Source organism: Haliotis rubra, unplaced genomic scaffold (genome assembly GCF_003918875.1).
Source record: "Haliotis rubra isolate DU_JTF1 unplaced genomic scaffold, ASM391887v1 Scf338, whole genome shotgun sequence".
NCBI lineage: Eukaryota > Metazoa > Mollusca > Gastropoda > Lepetellida > Haliotidae > Haliotis > Haliotis rubra.
This window is the reverse complement of record NW_025767011.1, coordinates 441825-457198: the sequence shown is the minus strand read 5'-3', so window position 1 is coordinate 457198 and position 15374 is coordinate 441825. Positions and strand designations below refer to the sequence as shown.

At 40.5% G+C, this 15374-nt stretch overlaps 1 protein-coding gene across 2 annotated transcripts in view; it reads right to left on the bottom strand.

The window, feature by feature from the left end:
• LOC124284514 (dopamine beta-hydroxylase-like) overlaps nt 1-15374 on the bottom strand; it is a 36295-nt gene that overhangs the window by 12887 nt on the left and 8034 nt on the right. For both annotated transcript variants that reach the window (XM_046720599.1, XM_046720598.1), the window contains exons 4-7: nt 12560-12655; nt 11478-11657; nt 10161-10315; nt 6915-7158 (exon numbers count right to left, since the gene is read on the bottom strand). In XM_046720599.1, the coding sequence (XP_046576555.1) occupies nt 6915-7158; nt 10161-10315; nt 11478-11657; nt 12560-12655 (675 nt within the window). The remainder of the gene's footprint in view (nt 1-6914; nt 7159-10160; nt 10316-11477; nt 11658-12559; nt 12656-15374) is intronic.

Below are 15374 nucleotides of genomic sequence, written 5' to 3'. Positions count from 1 at the left end.
TTTTACCAAAAATCAATGGTCAAATCTTGTAAGAGATAAAGTCTCAAAATTTGAAGCAAATGTCGTTACCTCTGAGCTTAACTACAGAGTCAATCTCCACAGATACGCTCTCCTACGCAGTCCAGCTGCTGGTAACAACTTTGGTTAATAGCTCTGAATGATTCAGATTATTTCTATGACATATCCTACCTTATCCGTGTCGGCACTTTCGCTATACAATCTAAAGAATGCTTATGTGGCACATATGCTTAAGACATTGTAAAACATGTATTTCTCTTTGTCCACAAACGGAATGTAACAGAGAGCGACTACTTAGCTCCCTCATTGATCTATTGGATGTTACAACCTTTGTAAGTGTTTGGAATGATGATGATGATGATGATGATGATGATGATGATGCACTGATTAGTTTTCTACTTGGAGGAGTGCCAAATGACAACATTAGAGATCTTGATACTGATCTATGGATTCAATGTATGAAAATCACGAGTAAAGCTGTTCATCACTTTATGCTATAATAAATGATCCTGATGAAACTCCTCTGTCTCTTAATAATGATCTGCATAAAATTTCTGATTGGGCTGACAAATGGCAAGTTACTTTTAAAACTAATAAAACAGATTCTATACAATTCTCTCGTAAAGTTCAGCCCAGCCCAAAACGAAACTTAACAATGAAGGATGGTAATATTAATGACGTTAATAGTCATACACATTTGGGACATACTTTACAGCACGATTGTTCCTGGACTGACCATGTTAACTGTATCGCTAAAAAGGCTGCACCCATGGTAAACTGTCTTAGAGGTTTTATATATCGTCTCTCACGTAGAACTTTACAAACAATGTACAAACAATATATCTTACCTATTTTCGACTATTGTTATCACATCTGGGACAATTGTACCAAAAGCAAGCACTAACACTGGAAAAACTTAATCTTGGTGCAGTGCGGTGCTGTTCGCGGCACGAGTCACAACAAAATTTATGATGAGACAAACTTCCAACCACTATGTACTCGAAGATACATCCAAAAACTAACGTTTTTCTATAAGATGGTTAATAATTTAACTCCAAAATATCTCAGCGATCTCGTCCCTCCTAAGGTATTTGACACAACAAGCTACATTTTCCGAGACCGTTTGAAGCTCCAAACTATCGATAGTAAAAGTGCAAGTTATGCTAAGTCATTTCTCCCAGATACAGTAAGATTGTGGAATTGTTTGTCTACTGATCATAGAGAAACGGCTACTTTGGGTAGTTTTAAGAAACAGATTAATGGGTCAAATAATAATAATAGTCAAAATTACTTCAATTTAAGCTTTGGAACAAGATTCTGTCAGATTATCCATTCACGCCTCAGGCTCGGTTGCAGCGATTTAAACGCACATAAATATCAACGATTTATATCTTCAAATCCCTCTTGTTCTTGTGGCTACTGTTACGAAGATCCAATTCACTATTTCTTTTCGTGCGTTAATTACACTGACATAAGACATAAAATGCACTTCTATACTAAAGGATATGACATCAAATCAATACTATACGGCCACTCTCATGGATCTACTAAATGTAATCTTGAATTATTAGAATCTATCCATTCTTTCATTGTACTGTCAGACAGATTTGTGTTGTAACATAAAAGCGAAATTGCACTTACTATTAAGTATTTTCCGACACTAATGGTTCTAACGTTAAAAGCGGCTATGTTACAGTTTATGATTGTTACATTTCCAGAAAGCTATTGTTTATCGTTTGTTAATATCATGTTTTTCTCCGTATGATTATTACATCTAGAATATATCTGTATTCCGGAGCGGTATTGATATAAGCACCATACTGCTTGTTTACCAATCCGGTTCCTCTTTTGGAAATAAATATGTTTAAACCAAGCTGTTCATGAATGGAAACGGTTTTTTCATCACATGTTACTAGATTCACCCCCCCACCCCCCACCCCAATATATACATATCTTTAAATGTTTTTGTATTGTATAACTTTCATACACTTGTACCTTGTAAAATGTAATATCTGCTAAATCATGCATATGTATCTTCAATTTTGGAGGAAATAAAGACGATCTATCTATAGACTGACTGACTGAGTTTAGTTTTACGCCGCTTTTAGCAATATTCCAGCAATATCACGGCGGGGGACACCAGAAATGGGCTTAACACATTGTGCCCATGTGGGGAATCGAACCCGGGTCTTCGGCGTGAATCTATCTATAGAATTCCATTACCCTTATATGGATACCATCCTTAATTCCGTTGATCATTAATGTGATCTCTGAAAATTGATGAATATTGTTCTGAAGTATCAAGTTATGATTGACAGTGATTGGTGAACCGGAAATGATTGGTGACCATGTGTGACACTGAAAAGGGAACTAGTATTACAGCAACAGCGAGAGATACTGTGTTGGGTGAGTTCATCTCAGGGCCCGACTCGCGTGCCTAACACCCCTAAAATTGGAATGCTCTAACTAATCTTCCTATTGTTCTCCGCCTGACTGAACTTGTTTCTTTAGGAAATGTTGGGAAACCGAGGGTAAACCGGGTCTTCCTCCTCGGCGTCGCCACACAGGCGATCGTCCATCCGTGAATCGCAAACAAAAGCGGGATTCATCACTAAACATCACATGTCGCCATTGCCGGTTCCCCTTCCTCTAACGTTGCTGAGCCCACTGATAACAAAGATGTCTGTGGTTAGCTGTCCTCATCACACCTTTGAATGGGCGTCTTGAAATAAGACCTCTGCTACGGGGCCTGTTGTGTCCAGTAGAGTTCGAAATCCGTGTTCCTCTGGCTTCTGAAAAATTCCACCTTCAAATCCGGGGCTGTGACCGATCGATTCCTCATAGCTATAGCTCTCAGGGTGTTGTCTTGTCTGGGGGTTGTTTTAGAGCGTCCTCCTCGACTGGTCCTCATTTTAACGGCCACTGTTCGACGGTAAAGGTTCATGACACGGGGAATGTCGCTTTTGGACTTCCTGAAGAACCGGGCAGCACTATTCTGAGATTGTCCACCCTCTATCATGCCAATGGCCTGCCATTTCTGTGCGTTTGTCAGGTACTGTCGAGATGGCATTTTCACAAGAGATATTGGGACACGCTTTCTGTCAGTTTTATAGGCTAGAATGCACGTGTGGTGCATGATGCACGTGTATCATGAAAGGGTAATATGGTGCTGCTTGTCGTGTCAGCCGTAAGCGATTTCCGATCTGGGTTCGAATGCAATCAGCTTGCACCTTTTATGTAGCATTGTTTCAACTATAAATTCCATTTGGGGGTTCCCTTATTTCTTGTGCCTAGTATATTTGACACCGAAAGCCTTTAAGTTAACTCAAAAGGAATAACCCTTGTGTTTTACAATGATGCCTTAATTATAGTCACAATGAAGTATAGGTTGCTAGTGGGTTCCAATATGATTGAGTCAGTGAAATACTAATATTTACCAAAATTTAATTCTAAAGGAGCCTTTTTTCAAGCAGTTACTTAAAGCCATACATAGCCATGGGTGTTTGGTATGTTTACTCTGTAACCCTAACCCTGCAGTGGGGTTTCCTGCAGATCATAACAGATGTTTAACCTGGGAATATCTAGACATGCTTCATTTAGGGCGTAAGTATTACAGTAAGGGATGGGCGGAAAGGGAAATAATATCGTTCTGTGACTATGATGCAGACTGGGACAAGATATGAATAACAAAAAATTGGACAACGGACCATTGTTTGGGTCTTTTAATTGTAAATATGATTCAAATAGCTTAACCTAGATTTCGATACCCTTCGAACGTACATTTTGTTGAAACTGGAAAATATACATTTATCCCGAGACAAGAACGAATGTTTACTAATAATTCAAAAGTAGAACAGCACGAGTGTCCATTTTGTCTTTTGTCTTCTACCCGTCCCTACATACGCTCAAGCACATGTGTCTCCAGGTCACGGAGAATAGGTGGTTTAGGGGCCCGTATTGTAATTCTCGTGCGTTTGCATGTGTTGTTGACGTAGCATGGACGCCTTGTAACATCACTATTTGATTATGATTCACAAACACATGTTCATGATATGGTCGGAATCGTGCCACGGACTAGCAGATATTGATCATGTAAACAGGTTTTTATGTAGGTGGCTTTAAACTCGCTTTTACAAAGGCCTATAGGTTCGATCACAATACTTTTCGTTTTACAGCTTCTTTTCTCTAAACATGCTCACGTCAAAACTGATTTAAATTCTAATTGAAGAATAAGACAATAAAGAGTATGCTAAATCATCGTTACCATGACAAGCCTGTGATATTTCACCTTATGTAAGAGAGTAATATATACGATGCTAGGTATGGCAGTACTACTGCAGATGAAAGTGTATGTCGTACATTTTTATAAGTTGCTGAAGCACTATCACACTGGGTATCTATACAATTATATGTGTGATGGAGGAGAACTTGCGTCGCTACTTTTCTCAATAATCTGAATGCATGTATGTAGCGTGAAACCGGCAGATGCCTATAGAAGAAAGTGGTTGCCCTACCTGTAACAACAATGTCACGTGTTTATAAAAGGGATATAATGTGGGGATAAATGGCATGTACTTTTATCTTGGCCCGTTTATGATGATACATATTTTTTCGATCTTTCACAATAATCTCTCTGGCTATCAGACTGATGGTACTATTTAAACATAACCGGTATTTCTATTATTGTATTTATACAGTAACATTCTTCGAACTTTCTCCATATACGTCCGCCAGATACATCGTGCACTACCCCTTTCTCTATTGATTTTCTCCAACGACTGCTGCAAGTTCGAAGAATCCTGGTCAAAGTAGAAATGTCTTAAGACTATTCCCTACAATTCTGTAACATACACATTGTAGCCTAAATGGGTAGGGCTTCCGTTCGGGGGAATATCAGAAGGCCAACGATACAATTATCTCCAATGTTGTTGAAAGCACTCCACTTACTTAGGAAAACAATAAGCCGCTTTGCATTCATGTCGGAATCAATATTTTCGGCACCTGTTAGATCTGAACTTGAACATGCGAGGTCTGCGTCTATGTCTGGCTAAAGGTCTACAAGATGTTTAGCAACACTGTGGCGTATTAGTCATAGGCCTGCTCTAAACAACGGAATATATATCTTGTGAGAAGGGCTTCTCCGACGGGGTAAATTAAAGCAATGCAACATCACATTTACTTGTGTGACATTTGCTTTCGCAATCTGAGTTTATGAATCGTCAATTTAAACAGGACAATCGAGACGAATTTCACAAAAGGCACTGAGGTCCAACATGCCTATGGTATACTCAGAGAACGCACCCGCCTGTGCTATCCGATCATAATCGCTACACGATAAAAACTATTTTGTCATTTCATGTCTCACAGAATATATAATTTGATATGGCATTGTTCGTTATCGTATACTTTTGTGTTAGTGAAACAAATGTGGACAACTTTAAGTGATGCGCGAGCTGAACAGACTTAAGAAATTACGAGTTGGTTCGTGTAGCATATTTAGCTGTGCTCCAAGAGAGATAAAGTGCTATTCTATTGGGACAGCTAGGGACACTTGTGAGGATAAAGGGGCAGCTCATCGCAATCTCTCGAAACAAGCACCTCACAAGATTTGCCAACACCGCAGACAAGGCGTAACTGATACTGGTAGCAAGAGCGGGTGCAGCTTAATAAGGCGTGTTAACTTTCCTAATACTGATTTCTTTGTGAGGCTCTTTTGGTGATAAGAATAATGAGTTCACGTGAACGTTGATTTCAAAATGTGTGAAAATGAAATTGCATGAACCAAGTAATTCACATGATGGAAACATATGTTCATCTTGCTTAAGCACAAATAACATGAAGATGTATGAACCGCCATATACATACCCCTGAAATTTGGCATGATGCATAAATATCTGAGGTGTGTAAACATTTGCAATTATGAAAATTTACATGTGTTTCCCCACCTAAGTAAATTTACATGTGTCCAACCCAAGTAAACTTACAACGAAATCGGAAATTTCAGCACCCATTGAAATTCAAAGGAATGCATCGGAAAATACTGTATGATCATTTATTTACTGGGGTATCTGTTTTGCAATTCATGTTTGGAAATACCTGACAATCCGGTCATAGCATACATGAACGAGGTGCTTGTGCATACGAAATGTACGATGAGCATATGTTTCAAAGGTGTAGATTTGTATGAAATTTATGCCCGAAGTTAGGAAATATCTGGAAACATACGAAAATAGGATAGCATGTATTTCCTACTGTATGCGTTTGCTCATAGGTATACCATCCCGGTCCTGTGTAAATATAGGAGTTTCGCCTCAGTATCATGAGCACGACAAGCAATTGGGTTTGTGACATGAAGACCAAATTGACCACCCGATCCCGTTAGTCGCCTCCCGGATCTTCACGGGTCTTAAAAGCAAAGTAGTGGCGAAAATAATTCTAATAAAACACTGGAAAATAGTGATGAAATACAGAAAGGGAAAAAAAATGTGTAAATGCAATTCCTAACACCATAACCTCTTGTCCTACTCATGAGCAAAAATATAAGTTATGAGATACGTTGAATATCTTGGATTCGAACCCTCTTCCTGGACCTGGGAATGAGTTAAACCACCTAACTACCCGTGACCAAGCGGGATAGGGGCGGTGGGGCTTAACGTGTTCGCTGGGGTTCGATTCCCCACATGGGCGGTGTGAAGCATATTTCCGGTGTTCCCCGCCATGATGTTGCTGGTACGGATCTGCAAGACCTGTTTTCGCACCACTCGGGTTCAATTCCCAACATGTGTACAATGTGTTGAGCACATTGCTGGTGTCCCCCACCGTGATATTGCTGGAATATTGCTAAACGCGGCGTAAAACTAAACTCATTCACTTAAGCTGGATAAGAAGCAACCCACCTTTGTAATGCATATGGTTGAACCCGCTGATAATGTAAATCGTGTCGCTCAGAATCTTGTTGGTGCAGCGGGCAGGGCATGTGGATTCGACCACGGTCCTGCTACGTCCCGGCGGGATCACAAGGTTGGTTTCACCCGTCCAAAATAGCCCTGCGTCGTACGGGCGAAGGTTTGAGGTGTAGTAGATGCTGAGGCCAGAGCCGTCCATCTGGCCAGACCTTTTTAAGGGGTTGTTCCAGTGGAACTAAAACAAAAAACATACACGAAAAATGAGATTTCCTATACAGTAGCGGCGTGTAGGAAGCCTTTTCCGGCCGTGCTGGCACAGCGCTAAAAGCTGTGTAAAACAACAACACTCGCTCACTCATTCCAATATCCGTTGACTAATGAACCTATGGGACGACAGCATGAGCATTGATCAATACCACACAACCATCACGCATATATATTGTCCAAAACCAGTTTTTATCTGTTCTTCAGTAACTGAAGTTAGCCACCTATACAGTCCAAGAATATAAGGAACGTACAGCTTACGAGCGTTTATATACTGGACAAAAATAGATATGCAAATTTTGAAATTATGAATAATGATCTGTTTATTCATTGTCACACTGATCAAATATCAATCATAAAAATACCAATGTCCCTAACTTATTTTGTCCAGTATATGTTCTGTTGGGCCCATCCTCGATAATCTTCAGGGTATACGTTACGATCACTCTCCACTATACCCTGGATGTATCCACGGCTTGGTCCGATGATTTTATTACCTCCCTTGGCTGTTGGAGATTATCGAGGATGTGTTGGGCCACAGCCGTTTGTATATAGACTGCTTGGAAATAATCGAGTTTCGTCCATCCTGAGCGTTCTGGCTTGATGGTTCCCCTTTCTGCTTCAGACGCGATTGGACCCGTGAAGATCCAGGATAGAATAGGTCTTTAGCAACCCATGCGCTTGCCATAAAAGGCGACTATGCTTGTCGTAAGAGGCGACTAACGGGATCGGGTGGTCAGTTTCGCTGACTTGGTTGACTCATGTCATCGGTTCCCAATTGCGTAGATCGATGCTCGTGTTGTTGATCACTGGATTGTCTGGTCCAGACTCGATTATTTACAGACCGCCGCCATATAGCTGGGATATTGCGGAGTGCGGCGTAAAACTAAACTCACTCACTCACTCACTCACTCAGACGTGATTGTTTCGTTTGTTTGTTGTTTTATGCCGCTCTCAGCAATATCCCAGCTATATGGCAACGGTCTGTAAATAATCGAGTCTGGATCAGACAATCCAGTGATTGATACTATGAGCATCGATCTGCGCAATTGGGAACCGATGACAGTCATCAACCAAGTCAGCAAGCCTGACCACCCGATCCCGTTAGTAGCCTCTTACGACAAGCATTGGTTACTGAAGAACATTTCTGACCCGGATGTTAACGGGTCCACGGGATGGTGACTGCTTGTGACTTTATAGTGATTTGGTGATGACCTGATGGTGACAGATGACGAAGTACTGACTTGATGGTGATGTAAATATGCCATTCGTGACCAACTCGTGTTATTTTGGGACAAGCCGAATAGAGACTCGTGCCCCTCTGGAAGGATTTCATATTTGAACATCAGATACTACGTTAAGCAAGAACGATAACTCTATTTCTGTTTGATTCCAATGGTGCATCAAAGTACAGAAGCACTCGTACATTGTATTGCTGTTTTTGTTTTTATTTATTTATTTCAAAGAATTTAACCTCTTTGATGCAACTAAAAAAGGAGAAAAACATATTTCTTTCAATACATATTCTAACGTAATTATAACCAGCTGTTCTTATATTACCAGAGGTATATTTCTTATAGGTTTTAAGAATTACAAATGGGATTTGTTTTATTGAATTTGCGAATTAAATAATCTTTTTCTTCATGTACATTAAATCCCAAAGCGGATACTCAAAAAATAACTTTAAAATATTTCTGAAACTGAATTTTAAAAGCTGGAATTTTAAAATGAATAAGCTGAACATAATATTGATGACTCCCAAAAGGTCAGATTAAAATATCCCCAGACAATCAGCTCAATGTCAAAGATTAGAATTGATTAGTTATATGTCGATGTGATATTATTGTTTTGAACCTCGTTGCGATTTATGATTAGATTTCCTATAAATGTCGGGATGCGCACGTACAATCTCCAAAACAAGCCCGCAAGATCATCAGAAATACAATAGAGCCAACAAGTGAGTGAGTGAGTTTAGTTTTACGCCGCACTCAGAAATATTCCAGCTATATGGCGGCGGTCTGTAAATAATCGAGTCTGGACCAGACGATCCAGTGATCAACGGCATGAGCATCGATCTGCGCAATTGGGAACCGATGACATTTGTCAACCAAGTCAGCGAGCGTGACCACCCGATCCCGTTAGTCGCCTCTTACGACAAGCATGGGTTACTGAAGACCTATTCTAACCCGGACCTCAATGGTCGTTTATGTAAACAAACGCACGTGCGTGTATTTGAATCTCTCATCGTCCATGGCATCGTCTTTACCAAAACTGCATAGGCAACACAGTTCTGTCAGCTACGTTGTTTGTTCTTTCAATATGACGATGCATATGTTTCATGAGTTTCTAAACAATAGCATAATGCCATACACGATGTAAGTAGATTATTTTTATCAAACCACCGCAATCATTACGCGCGTTCTGATCGGTCTGTCGCATTTTCGCACATAAAAAGCATTGAGACGGGGACGAGCCTGCTTGTAGATTGCGGAAAGGGGCGAATGGTTACGAATGTGTGTCCAAACGCAATACCCCCTTCTCCTGCACCCACAACCTCAAGTCTAATCCAAATCTTCACGGGTGGAGTGGATGGGTGCGGCTGTGGAGATTGGGAGAGACGAGCATGGGTTCCAGGTTAAATCTGTCCTGGTTCTTGAAGGGTCAGCGAGTACGTACAAAACGGTTACACCAATCATGCCCGTCACGCCGAAGACCCGGGTTCGATTCCCACATGGGCACAACGTGTGAAGCCCATTTCCGGTGTACCCTGCCGTGATATTGCTTGAATATTGCTAAAAGCGACGAAAAAACCGTACTCACTCACTCATTTCACTAATCACACCACTGGGTAGCTGTTGAGTGTTAAACATGAAAAAAACTAATTATTTGAGGATTTGGTAAATTTATCTTTACTTGTCATCAGAATGCATGTGCATACATACGATATGAATAAACATATGATAGTTTGTGTACCTGAAGGAGTACCATCTTGTAACCGGTTTTCCCAATTCTAAAGCCGGCGTCTTTATGAAGACACTGACCAGTCATACCAACAGTCCAGAATCCGATTCCTTCTTGACATGCAGGCATGGACGCCTCGCATCGTTGAGGACTTGTAATCGCAGGTGCTGCAAGGAGCACAATGATTGACATTATACATTTGGCCAATATTTTCCATAGGGTCTCATCTTCATATGGATGGAAACACTGGCCCTCGTGTCTCAAAGGATTAAAGATTTTAAAAAAATACATTTTTGAGATGACCCCCGACTCGAAATGATTCACAATACAATAAATCATGATTTATTGTAACCAGAAGCATTTCGAGTCAGGGGTCATCTAAGAAAAAATATCCTTTAATCTTCGCAAAGACACGAGGGCCTGTGGATGGAAAACCCAAAGGTATGCAGGTCTTAGAGTGAGTGAGTGAGTGAGTTTAGTTTTACGCCGCTTTTAGCAATATTCCAGCAATATCAGGGCGTGGGACACAAAAAATGAGCTTCACACATTGTACCCATGTTGGGAATCGAACCCGGGTCTTTGGCACGACGAGCGAACGCTTTAAATACTAGGCTATCCCACCGCCCACCACTTTGGTGAACAACATGAGTTCGGGTATGGCACTGACTAAACTTAAAAACACAACAGTGGCGAACTGGGATTCACACCTGCTATCCTAAGTTTCTGACGTGTTCAAAGGACGCTACTCTACAGCGAATTGCATAGCCTGTTTGACTCCTACTACCCTCACCATAGGGAAGGTGATTCGCCAGAGACAGGAAGTGTCACTTTAGCCATTAGCCATGTGGATATCTGTCTGCTCAAAAATCATTTTGGGATGGTGGGGTGACCTAGTGGTAGCCTTCGTCACACCTAAGATCCGGGTTCGATTCCCAACATGGATACAATGTGTGAAGCACTTTTGGGGTGTTCCCCGCCGTGATATTGCTGGAATATTTCTTTAAAAGGCGTAAAACGCACTCACTCATTCAAAAACATTTGCACATGCCTCTGCAAAGAAATTTTCCTTAGATAGTTATTTGATTTTCAGATGAATTTTCACAGAGAAAGAATGAATTTGCAATGCATACAAACAATCAGTAACTCCGTGTGCACATAACAGGAGATTTAGATGCATATATAGTCAAACGAGTAGGGCTGGCTAAAAAGATCGGTAATCGGAAATATCGTCGAGGGTAATCATTATTATTGATGATCGATATGGAAATAGTGTAATCGATCATATGGTACATGAACTAATGTGATGAAATATAAATCATTGGTGTTTACCATTATTGCCACAACCGAAAAGGGTGATGTGATGGATGACGTCAGCGTTGTCTATTTCCGGTTTGGTGGCAATCATGTGGTAATCCTGTGATTGGTCCAACTCGAAGGTCATGCACATATAGGTGGTTTCTTTATCTGGTACTGCTGTTCGTGGAATCTTCATAACCTTTCGGTGGACTCCTGGTAGGGTACATAGGTTATGCAGCAAGGGGAATTCCATAAAGACAGGGATAGTGTTACGGTCAAGTCTCTCTCCCTCTGTCCCTCGATCTTTCTCATCCTCTACCTCCCTCTCCCCTGTCTCTCGCTGTGTCCATCCCCTCTCTCTCATCCTCCCTCTCTCTCACAGCTCTCTCTTCCACTCTCCCACTCCCTGCTTCGCTCTGTTTGTCTCTCCTTCACTCTCGGTCAGACACAGTCAGACAATCTTTCCTGCCTCCAATTTGGTCTCTCCATCGCACTCTCTGTGACTCACTCTCATCAATTTTCTATCTTACTCTCTCTCTCTCGACCCGTGAAGGTCCGGGTTAGAATATTGATCTTCAATAACCCATGCTTGTCGTAAGAGGCGACTAACGGGATCGGGTGGTCACGCTCGCTGACTTGGTTGACACATGTCATCGGTTCCCAATTGCGCAGATCGATGCTCATGCTGTTGATCACTGGCGTGTCTGGTCCAGACTCGATTATTTACAGACCGCCGCCATATAGCTGGAATATTGCTGAGTGCGGCGTAGAACTAAACCCACTCACTCACTCACTCTCTCTCTGCTTCGCTATCCTTGAGTCTTTCTTACACCCCGTGTGACTGTCTCGTCACGCAATGAAGTCTCTGGCCACTCTCTATAACGTCATTTCTGGTGTCCCTCGCCCCAATATTGCTAAAAGCGGCCTAAACTCAGTCTCCTTGACTGTCTTTCTGTCTCTGTCCCTCTCTATACGTCTCTCTCCCAAATCTCTCTCTTGACTCTTTCTCTCTTCCTTGTCTCTATCTCTCTCACTCTTTCTCTCTCCTTTCCCGCCTCTCTTTCACTCACTCACTCGCTCTCTCTCGGAGTATTCTATGATATAGTATAACTTACCTGTTTCTGCAGTAGCCGAGCAGTTAAACGTGGGACTTAAACACGGAGCTGTGGTGAGCCCAGCACAATTCTGGCTTGGCGACATGTCGCAGAAACCTAAAATATAGACCTTGGCTTAGACATGATATTCGTTGCAACATCAAAATATATAGAGCTCTCAGTGATCCGAAATACTAAAACAAGTACAGGCTGGCATGACCTCATATGTGCATTAATGTGTCTATAACTAGCTGAATCTTTGACACACAAACAGCAGTAACCTATGTACACATAGAACTAGCAGAGATGGGTCCTTCCATATTATAGTTTCATATGATCACCGTCATTCATACCACACTATGTTGGTCCGTGATGGCGTGTGGTCCTGTGCATAGAGCTCAGGTCACAATCAGGCGAAATTAAGCAACGTTGAGCGCGGAGAGTTCTTGGATGGGTGACCGTGTTTGGCAGCTTGACTCCTAAGGGTTTCTAGGACTTTCGACTTCAGTCCTGCCCCATAACGAAGCACACGAGACGTGTGGTCTCACCTTAGGCAAGTTAGTTTGTTCAAAATTGCTTCTGTTCACCCAGCAGAAAATGGGTAACCGGTGGGATAAGTCATGTAACCTCTAACCTTCTAGCGCCTGACAGGCAGCTTGGGTTATCTCGGGTAATAATAATCAGATTGTTTGAGCGCTTCGAGCATGGAAATATTGTGCATGGAGAAATGCGCATGATAAATGGACTATTATTAGTAGTATTAGTCATGTTTAATCCTAGCAGCGATCAAGCGCTGTTAAAGTACCAGCAGCATTCTAGAATTGAATAACTTCAAATATGTACACAGACATATAATGTTTTAATAGAACAATCAGTGATCATCGACTTTCAAAACATCCACAATAACCAAAGCTACATTATCTTTAAATTGTACACCCACAATATTAAACTGCACAGAACTTCCGATCATAATGTATATTCAAATGAAGATGCTGTGTAACTTCCTACATCTATCAGTTTATTGCATGAAGGCCAGAGGCCCATATACAGAATAAATATGTATGATATGTACAACATATACAACATGCGACACACACGTTACATTGAATCTCTTCTCAATATAAGCGCGTGATAAATAAATAGAGCTACCTTATATTGTAATAGGGATGCTTTACATGAAAGTATTGAATACAGTTTTGTAGCATTAATATTTGATTGTAGCCATTGTGGAAAATACAGTTGCCTTAAATCATTATATGCAGGACAAAGAAATAGAAAGTGTAATTCATTCTCTACAGTATTACAAAATGGACAGAACCTTTGTGATTTTATAATAGATGAATATCTTCCTTGATTGATATATAAATCATTTAGGCCAAGTCTCAGGCGCATGAAAACACTACGAAGCTTTTACTACGTAAGTTGTATAGATACGACTCAGGTTCAAGTAAAGATTTAAACTCACGATAGCAATCATATCTTGAACTTTCATATAAAGATGAATGCCAGTCTTGTTTAAAGATATCAATAGCCCTGGTACGAAAGAGTTTGATAAATGCATTAACGTCGCCCAGGGTTTGGGATAGCCAAACAAATCCAAAGCCGTATCTAAACAAAAGAATACGAATACGGGTTGCCCAAGTATTTTTACCAATATTATCAAGATGGACAATCATATTGTAGGTTTTTTTGGGCAGACGATGTTCTGGCATATTTATTACTTTACACCAGTACTTTAAACAGCGAGAGTAAGAAATTATGTACAAAGGAAATCTCCCACATTCACCGTACACCATATTATTAGGGGTAGACATCCCAACATTTAAAAACCTTTTACATGCAAGAAGGTGAACCTTTTCAATGGCATAAAATTCCTTATTGCCCCAAATTTCAGACCCATAAAGAAGAATAGGCTGTACTTGGGAATCAAACAATTTGAAAAATATATTGGGACCAACAACCCCCAACTTTGGTATAACAGAGAGCAATTGAAGTAGGGCCCTTTTCCCTCTAATTGCCAAATTAATAATGGATTTGTTCAGATTTAGTGTATGTGTAAACAGTATCCCTAGATATTTATATTCGTTAACAACAGTCATACGCTCACATTTAAAGTACCACTTTTCTGTAGCTGCCGTTGGGCCACCCTTACGAAAAACAACAATTTTGGTCTTTTCAAGATTAACATCAAGTCGCCAGTTATCTGAATAAGATGAAAGTGTATCAATTTGTCTCTGAAGGCCAATAACAGTACTTGACATAAGGATCACATCGTCGGCAAAAAGTAAAATAAAAAGTTCAACAAGATCAGGAAATAATTGGATGCCATGTCTGCCAGATTGTATAACGTCAAAATATAGTTCGTTGATAAAGAATGAGAAAAGTATGGGGCTTAGAACACAGCCTTGTCGTACACCAGTAGGACAATCAAAATAGTCACTGAAAGCATCATCACATCGAACACAAGACTTTACATTTGAATACATTGACCTGATAATATCAAACATTTTCCCTTTAAGACCCCTATTTCTAAGACATTTCCACATTTTATCTCTGTCAACAGAATCAAAAGCCTTTCTAAAATCAACAAAGGCTACATACAATTTTCTTTTACTAAAAGCTAAACATCGCTCAATTACTGAGTATACAGTAAAAATATGATCAAAGGTTGAGTATTCCTTTCTAAATCCAGCTTGTGAATCTGGGATCAAGTCCCTCATATTTGACCACTGTGTTAGCCTATTGTTGATAATAGATACAAATGTTTTACCAACAACACTTGTCAGAGATATGCCCCGATAATTGTTAGGGTTATTTATGTTTCCATTCTTAAATA